General features: G+C 35.6%; 1 protein-coding gene across 5 annotated transcripts in view; it reads left to right on the top strand.

Moving 5' to 3' along the window:
* The window catches only part of LOC128865909 (14-3-3 protein zeta), a 57,531-nt gene extending 48,492 nt beyond the window's left edge, over positions 1–9,039 (top strand). For 4 of the 5 annotated variants that reach the window (XM_054106308.1, XM_054106312.1, XM_054106311.1 and 1 more), the window contains exons 5-7: positions 4,476–4,599; positions 4,917–5,080; positions 7,186–9,039. In XM_054106308.1, the coding sequence (XP_053962283.1) occupies positions 4,476–4,599; positions 4,917–5,080; positions 7,186–7,341 (444 nt within the window). In that variant the 3' untranslated portion in view covers positions 7,342–9,039. Of the gene's footprint in view, positions 1–4,475; positions 4,600–4,916; positions 5,081–5,798; positions 5,963–7,185 lie in introns of all 5 variants that reach the window. The other variant, XM_054106310.1, reaches the window with a different exon arrangement.
* Positions 9,040–16,307: the final 7,268 nt, after the last annotated feature.

Below are 16,307 nucleotides of genomic sequence, written 5' to 3'. Positions count from 1 at the left end.
GCAATTTGGCGTGGGCGTAATATGCTTTGTTTGCTACCCATATTCTGTCTTGTATTGCGTCTACTGTTGTCATTTTTTTTATTAACACTCCCAAATATTTGGAGGGTTGAACTTCCTCAAAGGTAAATTCTCAGATTTCGATGTTTTTAGAATTTTGTCTATCATCGCTGCGCGAGGTCTTTAGACATTTAGTTTTGTCGTCATTTATTCTAAGGCCTACTGCTTCTGCACGACTTTCAATATTGCAAAAGGCTTCAAAGAGATACCTTTGGTTCCTTGCCACTATTGCGAAAACGTCCGCATACGCGATTGTTAATCCTGAGCGACTAAGAAGGTTTCCAAACTTGAAATTGAATAATCGACATAAACCAAGTGGAATGGAGCGATTTCATTAATGCGCAACGCAAGTGCTTAAGTGTTTGATGTTGAACGTGAATAAGTCTTGTTCTTTATAGCATTTGCTTCTGAATTGCTTGAGGAACTTGGTTTTCTGAACGCTGGGTTTCATTGGAAATTCTCCTAATTTTTTCTTCATATCTTCAAAGCTCAAACTGTAAGTTTTTCCATGTTTGTGAATATCTGACGACCATCAAATGGGCCATCTATCAATACATCTTCAATGTTATCGTTCAATATTAAATCATCAATATGTGAAGTCAAAGCCTAATGTTCTTTTCCAATCCGTTCATATATTGAGAGTAAAAACGAAAGTAATGGTGAAATAATTTTGCCGAGTTTAGTATGTGCACTTGCTCTTGAAAGACTACAACCCCATAGTTATCACTTCTAAATTCTCTAATAAAAAATGCAATGCAATGCTTATGCGCACTCTCGCTGAGCTTATGAGTTGTAATCGTTGTGTCTCGATACCTCGTTGTTGACATTAACAATAAGTCGATTAAATTAGAGGCGAATGTGAATGTCAGGCTGTAATTGAAGCAATAATAAAAAAAAAAAAAAACAACAAACGTACCTATATTTGAGTGAGGCAACTATAAAAAAGTGGCATAAAATGAAAGAATGAATGGCGCACTTGGCTGATAGCTGCTTGTTCATCCATACCTCTGTATGTAGGTTCCCACTACTGTGTGGCTCTTGCCCACTTTTTAGCGTGAAACAATAGCAGCGTGCCTATTAATGCTTCATAAGCCATTGCCTTTGGACGTCCTCCTTTCCACACCCATTCGTGAGAGGTGGCGCCCGGGCATTATATAGAAAATGTTTAAGAGCTAAGAGCTATCATTAAAAGTCTCGGCAATGAAATTCATACTATTTATGTATGTATGTATGTATGTATGTATGTATGTATACACAATGCCAATCGAAGCCGCGCTGTTTTAATAAAGCTCGCTTTTAGCGTTCAAGTGCAATTTCCTTCGTTGCCATTGCGGCGGCCTCCAACTTTCGGTATTAAATATGGCTACGATGCCTTTGACTGTCCTGCAAATCGTGCGAAAATGGTAGGGTGGTTTAATGTGAAAGTGCTTGTGTCTAAAGCCACATTTTCTAACGACCTGTTTGTTTGCTTCCAACGCCTCTGCAGCGGCGCTTTTAATAGCACAAATTGAAATTCGATCAATACCACCGCCGCCGAGAACATCTATTTTTAAGTGATTTTGTGAGTATTCAACATTTCTTCCACTCCTGGCTGCTTGTTTGCTTTCTGTTTCCATCTCTTGCACTTTACTCTGACACTCGTCGCACTATTCGCTGGTCGCTTTTATTGTAGCCGTTTGGTGTGACTATTTTGTTTGAAATTATCTGTATATATTGGTTTTGCTTCTTGATTGTCAGTGAAATTGAGAAAATAAGCACTCGACTGCAATTTTTATACGTTGCTGATTAATTGTTACTATGAAATACACAGCATATAAATTAGCAGGTTTTTAATAAAGGCAAATATTATATTAGCCGAACATGAACATGTGCATATTCGTATGTATATACATACATATATATGCACGTACATGTGCACATTCATGCACTCAATAACTCAAAACATATTTATAATGTGTCGTATTTTATGTGCCGATAATTAATCGCATCCCTTTGATAGTTAATCAGCTGTGAAAGAGGTCGTTGGATGAACCGTATCACAGAGAGTTTAAGTATAGTATGTCACTGGGCCAAAGCTAAAAACAGGTGGCTTGAGCGCTACCGCACCTGAGCTCTATTCACAGCATGCATTCACACTCCACTCCCTCACATAAGTTGTGTGTATGGTGTGTATTTGTGCAAGTTGGCATGCTTGTGCACGCGTAAAAAGAAACCGCCCTGCACTGCCCTTTGGTTTTACCTTTGCTGTTGTTTTCCCTTCATTTCCCCTCGTCAATGTTCCAATTATTTTCTCAAATCGTGGTGTGGCGAGGTGCTACTCCTTTCTGTATTTGAACGCAATCACTTTTATTTTTACCAACGCTGTTTTAAAGACGAATTCTGATCGATATGATTAATCGCGCGCACGTAGTTGGAGGTTGACAGAATTCATATGTACATATTTATCATACATATATACGCACCTACATATGTAACCGGTTTTATTGGCCTCAAGGATGCTGTAAATATGGTGCCATTCTGTGCGTTATGTTAGCATCTGTTTCGTCCTACAACTGCGGTTGAAGAATGGCAAGCGCTTGCCTAGTAAAGTATCATTTAAATTTTAAAGGCCATTACTGGATCATATTGCGGTGGAACAGAGCAAGGAGTTGAGTTGATGGTAGATATTTTATCGCGGTTCGTTTTTAGTTGAAAGTTATAAATATAATATGAATATGATTTTTTTATTTCCTTGATGACAATAAATTGATTGCAAAAAAAATTAATGTAACGCTACAATTTAGTGTATGTTCCGAACATAAGGCAGAGTTTGATTGATTGATATTAATAAAATATATTTAGTCTGGCATCTAAGCAACACCATCAGATGCTGCCGACATCTTATTTTAGTGCTAACTGGTGGGTTGCTAAGTCATTCGCCATATATTCAAGTAAAAAGTTTTAACAAAATGTGTAAAATCAGCTGATGTCTGTAAAATTTTAAATTCATAAAGTTTCTTGTTGTTGTATCAGCTTAAACATACCCCATACATGTACGGGGAGTTCTGCTGACGTGATAGTCCGTGGCCGGATATAAGTCCGGGTCTTTCCGTTTTTTTTTGTTTTTGTTTTTGGTCGGGACAACTAGCAAGTACAACACTCAGACAACTGTACTGCATCCATTGTACCGCACTCGAGTTCCCTTTTTAATTTTCTTTAAATCTACCTGACTTCCGAATAAATCTAAGTAGATCTTGCGAAGCCAAGGAGCCAAGGTGGTCGCTTCTTAACACATCAGTGCCAAACATCTTAAGACTGATTCGAGTGAAGTCCGGGCAGACGCACAGAAATTGGTCCGCCCTCTCATCTTCCTCTCCACAAGCTGGACATAGTGTACTGTCTGAGATGCCTACTTTTTCCATTTGCTTCGCCTATAGAAAGTGGCAGTCGTCAGTCCGACCAGCTGCCGACAGTCCTTTCTACTTAATGACAGTAGGATCTGCGACAATCGGTCGGACAGGTCGTTCCGCTTACGTGGAATCGACTGTCATGAGAACGAAAGTTCCTTGCATATTTCTTTTGCTTTCAAACAAAAATATTTTGTTCTTTTTCGCAACTCAACTTTGTCACCTAATCTTGATTTTTATAATTCGGAATTTTATCTTTCATAGTAAATATTTAAAAATGTCCTACTGTATTTTTTGTATTGCGGAAAAGTTTGTGTGAAGTGATATCTCATTTCATATAGCTGCCATGAATGGCTCGAGCACACCAAACATACCGATAACCTTTGATTAATTATTATATGCGCTTAATTTTCAGAGCTTAAACGCTAGTGAAAGATGAGTTGTGAAACCTACACGTATACATACAGACACATATATATATATATACGCATGTACACATCGAAAAATTTATGCGACCGGTAATACGATACACTAACAGCAGCCAGCAGCAAGATTTTGGAATTTTTTTTGTAACATTTTAAGCTGTTCTCCTGAGATATCTTTGCATTTGTCACTTTAGACTGCCTACGTGTTTTTGTCCGAGTTTTTTCTCTTTCCACTCGGGTTGCGTAGCCCTTGACAGTGACATTTACACACATCATTTTACACGTGTTCTTACTGCTTTATTCATTTATTTGCTGCAGTAAAAGCAGGCAGGCGAATAAGCGTGCAAATTCTACACATTGGCCTTGGCTCGAACCCACACATAAATGTATGCATATTTGCGCGTATGTTTCGGAATGTGTGTGCGAGTATTTGAATTAATTGTTTTTTTGGTGTGTGGAAAAATTATTTAATAATATAGTTATTGCACTTTGTTCCGATAGGAGGTAGAAACTCTTCGCCAACTTATAAGATTTGCGTGTACACGCGCCAATGTGATATACATACCTTAATTTAATTATTTTCTTTTATGTTTTATTTTGTTTTTAGGGTCTCCTGGACAAACACCTTATTCCAAAAGCCAGTAATCCAGAGAGCAAGGTATTCTACCTGAAAATGAAGGGAGATTATTACAGGTATTTAGCTGAGGTGGCCACAGGAGACGCACGCAACAGTAAGTATTTGAATCGTGTTTCGTTTTTCTTTTGGCTATGCGGTATTGTAATACTGTGCCATCACTCTCTTCTCCCACACAACCAAACACATTTTCCAATCCTTTCATCACACTCCTCTACTCTTCTACATCCTTTCTGCATTATCCTTCTCTTTTACTCCATTCATATATAATATCATCCATTAATTTACACTATATCCCTTGCAAAATATTCTAATATTAATTTAATTACTTTCCACAAAAAAAAAATAATAATAAAAAAAAAATAAAAAAATTTTAAAAATGTAAACACGTAAACGTGAACGTCGTGTAAACAGCCGTTGTAGACGACTCCCAAACCGCTTACCAGGATGCATTTGAAATTAGTAAGGGAAAAATGCAGCCAACACATCCAATCCGGTTGGGTTTAGCCCTAAACTTTTCAGTCTTCTATTATGAGATTCTGAATTCTCCAGATAAAGCTTGCCAACTGGCCAAACAGGTTAATATGCAATTATAACATATAAGAATTCAAGCATTTCAAGGCAAACAAGATATATATAATATATTTTAGTTCGTTTGAGTCGTCGATAAGAAATCAAAAAAATCCGTTTAAACACGACACATCATCGATCTATCACAATGAAATTTCCTCCACAGAGCTTTTAAGAACTTGGTACCCTCAGGAAACGTTAGAACTGCTTAAAAATGCTAAACATCTAGTAATAGAAACACAATTTAACTAGAGCTTTCAACTATTTGACTTTTTCAATCACGAAAAGAAGCACTTTAATACAAATAGTCTTAATACTTTTAAATTATTCTGTTCGAAATATTAAAACTATGGTCTTTAGTTCTTAGTTATGTTTTTATTACCATAAAAAGCCCCATTACGATTCTACATAACTTTTTACATCTTATATCTTACCATTTATTTTGTCGTTTGATTTATTAAAAAATTCTAATTTTTTGTTTACTGTTTTTTCTTTTCATTACCTTCTCATGTGCTCATCGATTTTTCTGCTCTCAATTACTCCTTCCGTTCGTGTGCTAAACAACTTCACTCCCACAAATGCACGCACAAATAATCAATCCAATTGTAATGAAAAACGCGTTTTACTTTCTTTACAACAACAACAAAAAATTAACGTATCACCAAAAATAAAAAAATAAAAACTTGCGTGACTACTTTAACTTGTGACTTGGTGGCTTCTTACCAGGCGTGGTTGAGGATTCGAAAAAGGCCTATCAGGAGGCATTCGATATTGCTAAGGGTAAAATGCAGCCAACACATCCGATACGTTTAGGTCTCGCCTTAAACTTTTCCGTATTCTATTACGAAATTATCAATTCGCCGGCGCGGGCCTGCCACTTGGCTAAACAGGTTGAATTGAAGATTGTGTTTTTTGTTACTTGAACGTGAAATATTAACAAATTAATTTGTTTTTGTTGGTCTTGTGATTATTTGATTAATTAATAACACAAACAATTTGGATGTATTAACTTTTTTCTACTTAAGAAGGCTTCTTTCTTGATGTTCGCTTAAGTCTACCAACAAAAGCTATTCAATGGGAGTAAAAAATACGCATACACATACATATACATAGTAATCCTGGCTGTTAAGAATACTAATTGCGCACAATTTTATGTGGTTTTAATTTAATTGTAATCCATTATTTTTTGCTGAATGTTTTCCCGCTAACCTTTTGTTTGCTAAGATAAAAACTTAATTCTTTCTTAAACTTCCACACCAACCGCTGTTTTCTCCTATGGACAGCAAGAAATACCTAGGGCGTGCACGCATACCTCACCTCTGGTTTATGTTAGAAGGCTTTGAATGAATTATTGAGCGAAAAACGAGGGGTGCATTTATGTTGCTAGTGTGGCGTGGCTTCTTCGGTAGTTGTTGAATTGGAACGAAAAGAACAGAAAAGAAATTGAGTTCGCGAGTTAAAAATTTGGCTTCTGTTTTAGTTTTATTTTGCGAGCTTGATTTTTTCGACATATATTTGTTATGAGTTACAGTGAGCTTGGCATTCGTATGTTGCGCGGCGTCCCTTTCTCAAGATTCCTCATTCCTCTCGTCCATTTGTGTGACTTTCATAACTGTTCCCTTTCCATTATACCGAATAAACAGGCTCGCCCTTTGCTAAATACCAACGTTTTGAGTTCCTCCGACTACTGAAGCTAGCCACATCACTGATTGCGTCCATTTTGCACGTATGTACAAATACCTACATATAAGCGCTGAGAATACTGAAGGGAAACTTTTTGAAAATTTGCATTGATGATTGATGATGTAACGTGTTTTTACTACACTTTAATTTAGTTCTTTTTGCATTAAACAGAACGAAAAAACGGCGAGTATGAAAAATTTCAACACCTTTATACACACATACATACATATGTACTAAAATATATACAATCCATAAATAAATTTATATAAAATTGGTTGCTTTGAATTGAAATGCTTAAATTTTTCTATTAAAAAAACGTAATTTTTGTATTTTCTGTTTGTATTTGCTTGCTTTATATGAAAATTATTGCACTCTTTGCTAATAATTGTGTTTATTCTTCGTTTCTTCATCCATTGCTCTCTCTATGTAGGCGTTCGATGACGCGATAGCTGAACTGGATACACTCAACGAGGACTCATACAAAGACTCGACGCTGATTATGCAATTGTTGAGAGACAACTTGACCCTCTGGACGTCGGACACGCAAGGGGACGGCGATGAACCACAAGAGGGTGGCGACAACTAACCAAACTAAATTGTTTCCTTTTGACTATGCAAATATTAATTAAAAAATAAAAATAAAATACCACAACAACATCAAAATGATACAAGAACAGTAATACAACAGCAACAGCAACAGCAAAATTAAAAGCATAAAAAACAAAATCTTCAAATAGTGAAACAGAGGCAGAAGCAAACTGAATGCAACCTAAATTTAAACAAATTCATTTGAAATGAAAGAGCAGTGAACATACAAACTACAACAAAAACAGCAGCGGGAACAACAATAGTCACAGTCAGCAATAGCAGAACACTATTTGAATGCAAAATTAAGAAGCAAACAAACCATCATCATCAAGTTAAATTAATAGCAATATTTTAACTAAGGAATGAATAAACAAAAAGAAACGCAAAAAATTTCAAATGTCATTTCCAACGGGCAACTAAGAATGACAAATGAGAACCAAGTAGCAAATAGCCTTTCGCTAAAGTCTTGTACGAGTTTTTAATTCAGTTGCATAGCTGCAGCTGCCCATTGCATTGCATTGCATAGTCGTGCATACATTTACATACATACATACATACATATATTTTATGTACAGCAAAAGGAGAACAGTGTGGCATGGGGAATTGCAAGCAAAGCGGTAACAAGTTTGTCTCTCCCCTCCGAATTGCGAATTCCATAGTTTGGGTTTAGCTTTTGGTGCATGTTGACTGGTTCAAGGCAGCAGCAGCAAATGCACTTTTTCTGTTTCCCATTGACCATGCCGTTCTCATGAGTAACGCAGGCGTTTGTTGGGTGTTGCAACACCGTATACCGTATTAATTAATAGAGCATAGAGGCATAGAGAGCTAGCAGCGAACAAAGGCTAATGTTTGGAAAGCTTTGAAATTTTGAAAATTTCTTTTTGTTGTGTATGCGAGAAGAAAAAATATGCAAAATTCAAAATGTGTTTTGCCATTTGCCATTCATCAGTTCAGCTCGCCAACAACAATCAAACTAAAGCAATTAGAAAATGAAACTGTGAAACAAAGCGCGTTTCAAAGCAAACAACCAGCCAACCAGCCGAGAAAACAACCAAAAAGCAAGATGAGCAAAATTTCGCAATAACAGCAAGAATTAAGATCGATATTTAAATGAAATTATATCATCAAATCTAGAAAAGCGTAAAATTTGTTAGGAAGAGCATTATACATATATTATTTATTATTTTTTAATGAATAATTTGATTTTGTTTTTTTTATATTAACCAAAAGTCATTCTCGTTTCGTTTTCTAAATTTTGTACGTACCTTCATAAAAAATGGAAAACGTGCACTCGAGTTATAATTATTTGCATGATTTATCTCAATCAAATGAAAGAATTGGGGGGGTGTGCAATAGAAATATGCAACTCGAAAATTTTTTCTTGAGAAAAACGAAATTTTGTTTGAGTGCACGTTTTTGCCAATTTTCGAAATCATTGCAAAACTAAGTGGCTGAAACGAAAGAGAACAAAAATAGTAAAATTGTAGAGAAGCTTAAAACATATTTGGTGTGTTTTAATGAGTATGTTTAGGTGGCCCAGGTTGAAGCAGTAATTCACGGCGCGCCACACGCTTCTAACACAATTAGTGGCATACCAATTCGTTTTTATTCCTTATCAAAATTGTTTTTGTCAAAAAAGTATAAACGATGATTTCTATTATTTTTAAATAAAAAAAAAAAACGTTATTACGTTATATTTGCCATTGTTTTTATTACTTTAATTATTATTACTATTATATGTAACTATTGATTGAATTGTGCGCTGCTCATTGCTAGTTAGTCGAAAATATATGAGAAAAACAAAACACTACAAAGGGAAGTTTGTCACATCTAATAAATTTTAGATTAGTCGAATTTTTATTGCAATAGTATTGTTTGTTGTACGTGCACTCGAATAAAAGCTTACTACAATACGGGTATCAGGGAATAGGCGGTATCGGAAGAAAGTGTTTAGAGCGCCTTTTTGAGGCGGAATCAACAATCGGTGGTGTAACTGTTGTGAACGAAGTGCTGAAATGCGTTTTCAAAATACATTTCCTGCCAAATGTATAGATCAGTTTTTGAAAATCATCTGAACAGCAGTAGGGAGCTTTCAAATTTGTTGCGCTTAATTTTATGTTCGAAAAGAGCCGCATGAAAAGTATTGCGCCTAAAACTATGCAAGATCTTCAGAAAATATGCTGAGTATAGCATCCTTTGCGCGTCGAAATCTGTTTGGCAATTTTCTGATGCATAAAATTTAGCTGAGCGAAGTTCAGGAATCACATTTCAATACACTAATTTTGATTTCTACTGGATTTGAGGGCTACCAAGCAGACGCCAAAGAAATTGAAACAACGGCATGCATGTTACTGTTTACAAATACACTGCACTACAGAGCACAAGTACCACATTGGACATGTTCGCTCCCTACGCCATGCATCCAGCATTCGATTTCCTTCCCTCTGCAATAGAGTTGTTTGTATGTGGTTGAATGTAATTACGGTTCTTTTAAATTTACATGCATATTGAGTTTGGTAATCGTAGTTTGTAGTGTTTTTTGTTTTTAATTGAAAAAATAATCATAATAATTCGCAGCATTAAAAATTTATGTATGTATGTAATTGATGATGTTAATCTGAAATTAATGAAATCTGAAAATCGTTGCCAATTTTCGTGTGTGTACCGAGTACCTTTACAACTAAAACCAAAAAAAATCACAAAAAAAAAAAAAATCAAATCAATCACAAATCAAAACAATCGGCTGAGGTAATATTCTTCACTCATCAATCATTACTATTCTCGTATTCGTATTCATATTCGTAATCGTATTCGTATTCGTATTTGTCATCAGCTTTGTGCATTTACATTAAATGAAAATGAGGAACATAATTTGCATATGGAAGTTAAAAAAAAAGAACAAAAAATACGTCTACTTATAAATAATATGGAAAACACAACACTTACTATAAATAACGATATTTAAATGTGAAACGTCATAAAATAATAAAAATATGCCGAATTGATAAACAAGTGAAAACAAACTATGTAATAATTTAATGTCTTCATGCCATTAGGCAGGATTTTACAACAGTCTACAACCGAAGTATAGGTGTTTCTGTGCTATATGGAATATGGGCTGAGCAAACAAAATGTAAGATGCTCATAGCAGTTTTTAAACAGAGTCAATACAGATATAATCCTTTCCAGCTGCTCGTTTACAGGCTCTACACCGAAAATGATTGTTAAATCTGAATTTGTATGGGACTATTGGTGTACGTAGTTTTTAGGTCATTAGTTCCATGGTATAAAATATATTCAATTCAAGTGGGAAGGTAATAAACGGGGAGATCACACACGAGATCAGAGTTCTCGAGAACGTGGACTGTGTTTAGGCGCCGCGTTCTGTTGTGCTTTCATTTTACAAAAATTGCAGTGATTGCAGGTGAAGTTTCGATAGTTTTATATCAAGTTTTCCTCAGTATGAAAAATATTGAGACGCTATTGTATGACTTTGAGCTTCCCAACGGAATTCGCCTCGTTGCAGCAAAAGCCCGAAAGTTCCAATAATTGTTTATCAAAAAGCAGAAACAAAAAAATGCAAAAAGCAGCACCCATTTGGTGGACGAAGTACTTTTTATGATGCACCAAAATAAACGTAGGATTTTCGAGCTACGCAATCAGTGTGAATCTAAACGTGCATACATACATAGTTAATCCATTGAATACTTTATATGTACTTTATATGTTTTGATGTAGTGAAGATAGCCAAGAATAATTGTTTTTCAAGTATGTGACTTCCCTTTCCCTTGTGACGAAGCAATTAATTTTTAGTTAAAAGTTAAATTTTAAGCGATTCAACTTTGCCTTTTTAATATTATGACGTCTAGTGTATGTGTATGTATTTTATTTAAGGATATAAGTGTGTGTGCTAAATGTGTGTTGATGTATATATTATATACTACTGGCTTATATGTAGGTAGATAATCAGATAGCTAATGGTTTCAGCTGCAGTTTGTGAGACTCAGTTTTTTTGGGGCAAGCGGCAAGTGTTGAGCTTAGATACGAAGCTCACCGTGTAAGAGAACGCGGGCATAGAGAAATAATGCCCTAAGGAGTGCACGCGCATGTATATGTTGACTGCTTGTTACGTATTCGGCTGTCCGGTACACAGTGCATGTAGCTCAGACCCAGCGAGCGGTGCTTAGGCACAGAATAGGTCATCTATGCAGAACAATTTGGCAACGCAAGCGGCAAACCAGATTACGGCATGCGAAGTGGGCGTGAGAATGAGACAAATTATTTTTCGATTTGCCCACGAGTTGTATGTGCGGACGCATGACTCGACGAATAATTCGAAAGTCGAAATAATTGAAATAAAGCTGGCAAACTTTTTCGAGCTATCGAAGTTTTCGTTTTGTGCAGGCATGTCCCAGAAGTTACTAAAATACTTGACCGTCAATGTTTAAATAGTTAGCGAATTTTGCATAAATTATGAACGTTTAAATGCATGTGTACGATTGTGTTTACGACATTCTTCTCTAACTTATTACCACAACTTTGTTCTTTGGTAAGTAATAGTTGCTCAAATGCGTGTACAACATACATACATACATTTACATAGTTGGTGTAAATTGAAAAACAAAACAAAAAAAAACACACTCTAATGCTCTGAATGTTGCAAATTTGTATTACTCGACGTGCTTGTTTCCATTTTTGAAGCTTTCTAAATGTTTTGCATGTGTAGATGTGTGCTCCAGTGGTTCACGCTGTGCCCTGCCCTGATGCTTGGCGCATTAAAACGATTTCCATATCCATTCAAGCCACTCCTTACCTCTTCAGCATTTGCATTTCACAACTTGTTCGCCATTCTGAAGCGCATACTTCAAAAACCAAAACCAGCGATGCTGCAATAGTTCCTTAACGACTTCAAACCAGAATCCCCTTACTCAAACCCCTGTTTCGTAATTGTATCCCTGCATATGTAACCCGTTTGAACGAAACTAATCTTGAGATCAATATTTAATTCGATGCAGCTATTAAATTCATAATAAATTACATCATATTGTACTAATACCTATAAACTAAATTTAGTACTAAAAAGAAAAGGAAAAACAAAAAACTATGAATACATATATCGCTTCCCAATCTTCAACATATGCGGATTATACATAATAATAATAAATTAATTTTTGCATAACACAAAACAAAAAGAATCAAAAACAAAAACATAAGTAACACAAGCAGAAAAACAAAAGTAAAAGCAAAAACAAAAACAAAGAAGTATGTATGTAAAATCTAAGATCCCTTTTTTATTCCAAACGACCCCGATAGTAAGGTAAAGTAAGGAAAGAACCAGTTATGTATGTATTACCACGCATTCACTGCATTGATATGCCGTAATGGGTGCGCTAAGTAATACACAGAGCAAACTAACCGAAATGCGCTAATTATTCAAATTTTAATTCAAGCATAACTTCTTTCATATGGCATATAATGAAGGCAACAATTATATTATTATAATATGAAAAATTACTGTCCAGCAAAAATGAAACATGAAATGCAAAATGCAAACATAGATTTTGTGTATGTAAAAAAGACAACAAGACCGGAGTAAAAGAAGCAATTTTGGAATGCGCTTAAATTTATATGCCACATATTGAAATACATACATACAAGTAAATGTGGACTATAAATGCAGAATTTTTCCAAGACAATGCAAAAATGCAAGACCAAAAAGCAAAAGAAAAATATAAAAACAAGCAAGCGTAAACAAATAATTATAACACAACAAAAACTAAAACTAAAATAAAAAAAAGACATTAAAACAGAAACACATGGAGGCGAAGATTGAAATATTTAAGTTTATTGAAATTACAGTTTCTTAATTATAAAAAAAAAACAATAAAAGATAATTTAAAACACAAGGTCAACTGTGCGTTTCAATTCAAATTAGTAAAACCTAGGTAATGGTGCAGTTTTTTTGGTGGAAGGTCGCACACATCCACACGAAACCCCAATTAGAATTATTTGGTTTGATTCCAGTAAGTTAGAGAAGAAGTTTGCGAACGATTTAAAAATTGTTATGGCTTAACCCTTAACCCTTTCGATCCGAAAAGCCGCTGAGGTAAAGGGAACTTGTTTTACGTTTTCAATCGTTACAATAGGTAAAAGAAAAGCATTCCATCACTTAAAGATTTGAATCGGGTAAAAAGGGGTGGTGGGAGGGGCTGGGACATATATGTCTCGTCAGTGTTTTTGAATGGGACTTATATGTCCCGATTAGTATTTTATCCTCGAACATATACCGGGACACATAGGTTCTGTTCGGATCGAAAGGGTTAACGGCCGAAAAACTGTTTTTGTAATACTCGCATATTAGATGACGAACAATTAGGTGAAGTTCTAAAACATTTATAGATGAAAACTTCAACTGAACATTTAAACTGATTTATTTAGATATGAATTCGATTATTTACTTGATTTATAATTTGATGGGCACTGAAGGCCCTAGTAGCCAGTGTGCTAATTAAGTTAGGGTTATATTGTATATATCTCCTATAAATAATAATAATAATTTGATATGATCAACAAACCAGGGATGCACAAAGTTGCAACATTTGTTAAAGGAAACTACAGCGATGATAAATAAAGGAAATGAAAACTGAATTCTTTTCATGTCCCCGTATTGGGGCCTTTCGTTTTCTATCGCATAAGTACTACGCCCCCGTAGCGGGGCCTTTCGTTTCCTATCGCATAAGTAGTATGTCCCCGTAGCGGGGCCTTTCGGCCGTTAAGGATGCCCATCCGTGGGCACCCGGAACTGGCCTGGACTGGACTGACTTTTTCGACTTTGCACGTGAACTTAATAATGAGAAAAATCTACGGTCCTATCCGGCTTGAAAATGGCATGTGTCGCATCCGTTGTAACAACGAAATTGAAAACCTTATTGGTGATGAAAATGTAATAAAAGCGCAGCGGATTAGATGGATTGGCCACATCATAAGAATGCCTAACGAAAGAATCCAAAAAAGGGTGTTTACTTTGCGTCCAATTGGAAGAAGAAAGAGAGGCCGACCAAGCAAGAGATGGCTTAATGACGTAGAAGCAGACTTAAAAGCGATGAACGTTCGTAATTGGAGAAATGAGGCAAGGGAGAGACTGAATTGGAGGAAGATTGTTGATGAAGCTATGATCCACCATAGACTGTGAAACTAAGAGAGAAAGAGATGTGAACTTAACATATTTTTGTTATAGCTAACGACTTGGGCTTCTTAAAATTTCATTTTCTATCGATTTATGTATGTAACCTTTTAAAAAGGATCCTCGAACAGGACGAGAAAAGGTCAGACCCGGTTGCCCAACCGAAGGTTTTAAAAAGGGTGTCGAACGGAGAGTTAATTTAGAGGGCCATATCATAGCGCCATAACCATTAACCGTGGTCCTACCCATAAAAGCCTAGACAGACGGTGGCGCTGATTGGGATTAACAACATAATTCGGAATTATCTCTGGAATGAAGTGCAACTAATGCGAATTGACAACTAGACTTAATTCTTATAATTTAACTGGATTAGGAGAATTTCCGATGACAACATTGCCGAAAAATGACAGCTGCAATCTTTTGTGAATGTAAACTAAAGGAACTTTTAAAAAGAAGAACAAGAAAGACTGGATGTAAGATTTTATTTAATAACTAATTATTTCTTAGTATCCAGGCAGCTAATATCTAAGGCAAATTGAGTTCTGTCATCCTTGGCTAACCCGTTTTTATTGCCTGCGATTCATACAATTTTTTATCTTGGCGTTTTGAAGCGTTTGTTGCACCGCATTCGTCGAATTCGCCCTGAATGCCGCGAAGGAAGAAGCTGTCGCTTATTGCATGATAATGCACCATCACATCAATCCACGCTTGTGACTCATTTTTTGAGTAGAAATAGCATTTTAACCAACAACCACTTACCGTTTTTGCCTGATATGGCTCCTTCTGACTTCTACCTATTTGGAAAATTGAATTTGGCCTTGAAAGGAAAACGTTTTGCGTACGTAGAGGTCATTTTAAAGGATTGTCTCGACATCCTGAAGGACATTCCGGATGTCAGTCAATGACCTAAAACACTCTTTCAAAAAGCTTTAAATTGCGCAAAACAGTGTATCGAGGCCAGAAGGGACTATTTTGAATAAATAAACCCGAAGATATCAGAACAAAGCTCCTGTAGTTTCTATTTTAGATCATTCTTGCTTATCTTGGACTTCATCTTGTACTACCATAAAAAATGCTTTACTTTAAAGTTATTAAACTGCAAATAGGAAGCCATTGCATACCATATAAAAATTTAAATTTCTCTATTTTGTTATATATCCACCGCAAATTTGAATGGAAAAATCAAAAAATGAATATTTTTGCAAAGTTTAGAAATATAGATTTTGTAGTAAAAAAAAACCGGATTCGGGGAAAATTTTTAATATTTACCTTCAAGACGGATATTGAATGGTTTGAATTAAATTCGAACCTCACTCGCTGCTACAAATGAATGCCGCAGAGTTGCTTTGAGCCGGAAGTTGATGGACGCGCCGGAAAATACAGTTTTTAAAATTCAGTGAAAATATTTATGTGTTCCGGGTATTTCAAGATATGTAAACTAGATTGGGGTTCGAGACGAGTAACCTCCAAAAACGTTGACTAAACGGTTGCCCATTTTAATAGCCGTGTGCCTTTTATGCGCATCAATGATTTATAATCCGGAAAAGCTTTTGACATCACTGCTCAACTTATATTACATCAATATTTATATAAGTAAATAACGAATTAAAAAATATAAGCGTTAAGAAAAGTTCTAAATTGATAGAAAAATGTGTATTGACGCATATGTATAGTATATCTTAATTGTTTTTAGAATTCACCGTATATCTGTTGTGTGGACATTCCATTTGATATTAAGGGTCGATAAAGCAGTGTGCAAAAAGCCTATATAAACTACATTA

The sequence above is a fragment of the Anastrepha ludens genome, chromosome 6 (genome assembly GCF_028408465.1).
Source record: "Anastrepha ludens isolate Willacy chromosome 6, idAnaLude1.1, whole genome shotgun sequence".
Lineage (NCBI taxonomy): Eukaryota > Metazoa > Arthropoda > Insecta > Diptera > Tephritidae > Anastrepha > Anastrepha ludens.
The sequence above is the reverse complement of the archived record's forward strand: the minus strand, read 5'-3'. Positions and strand labels throughout refer to the sequence as shown.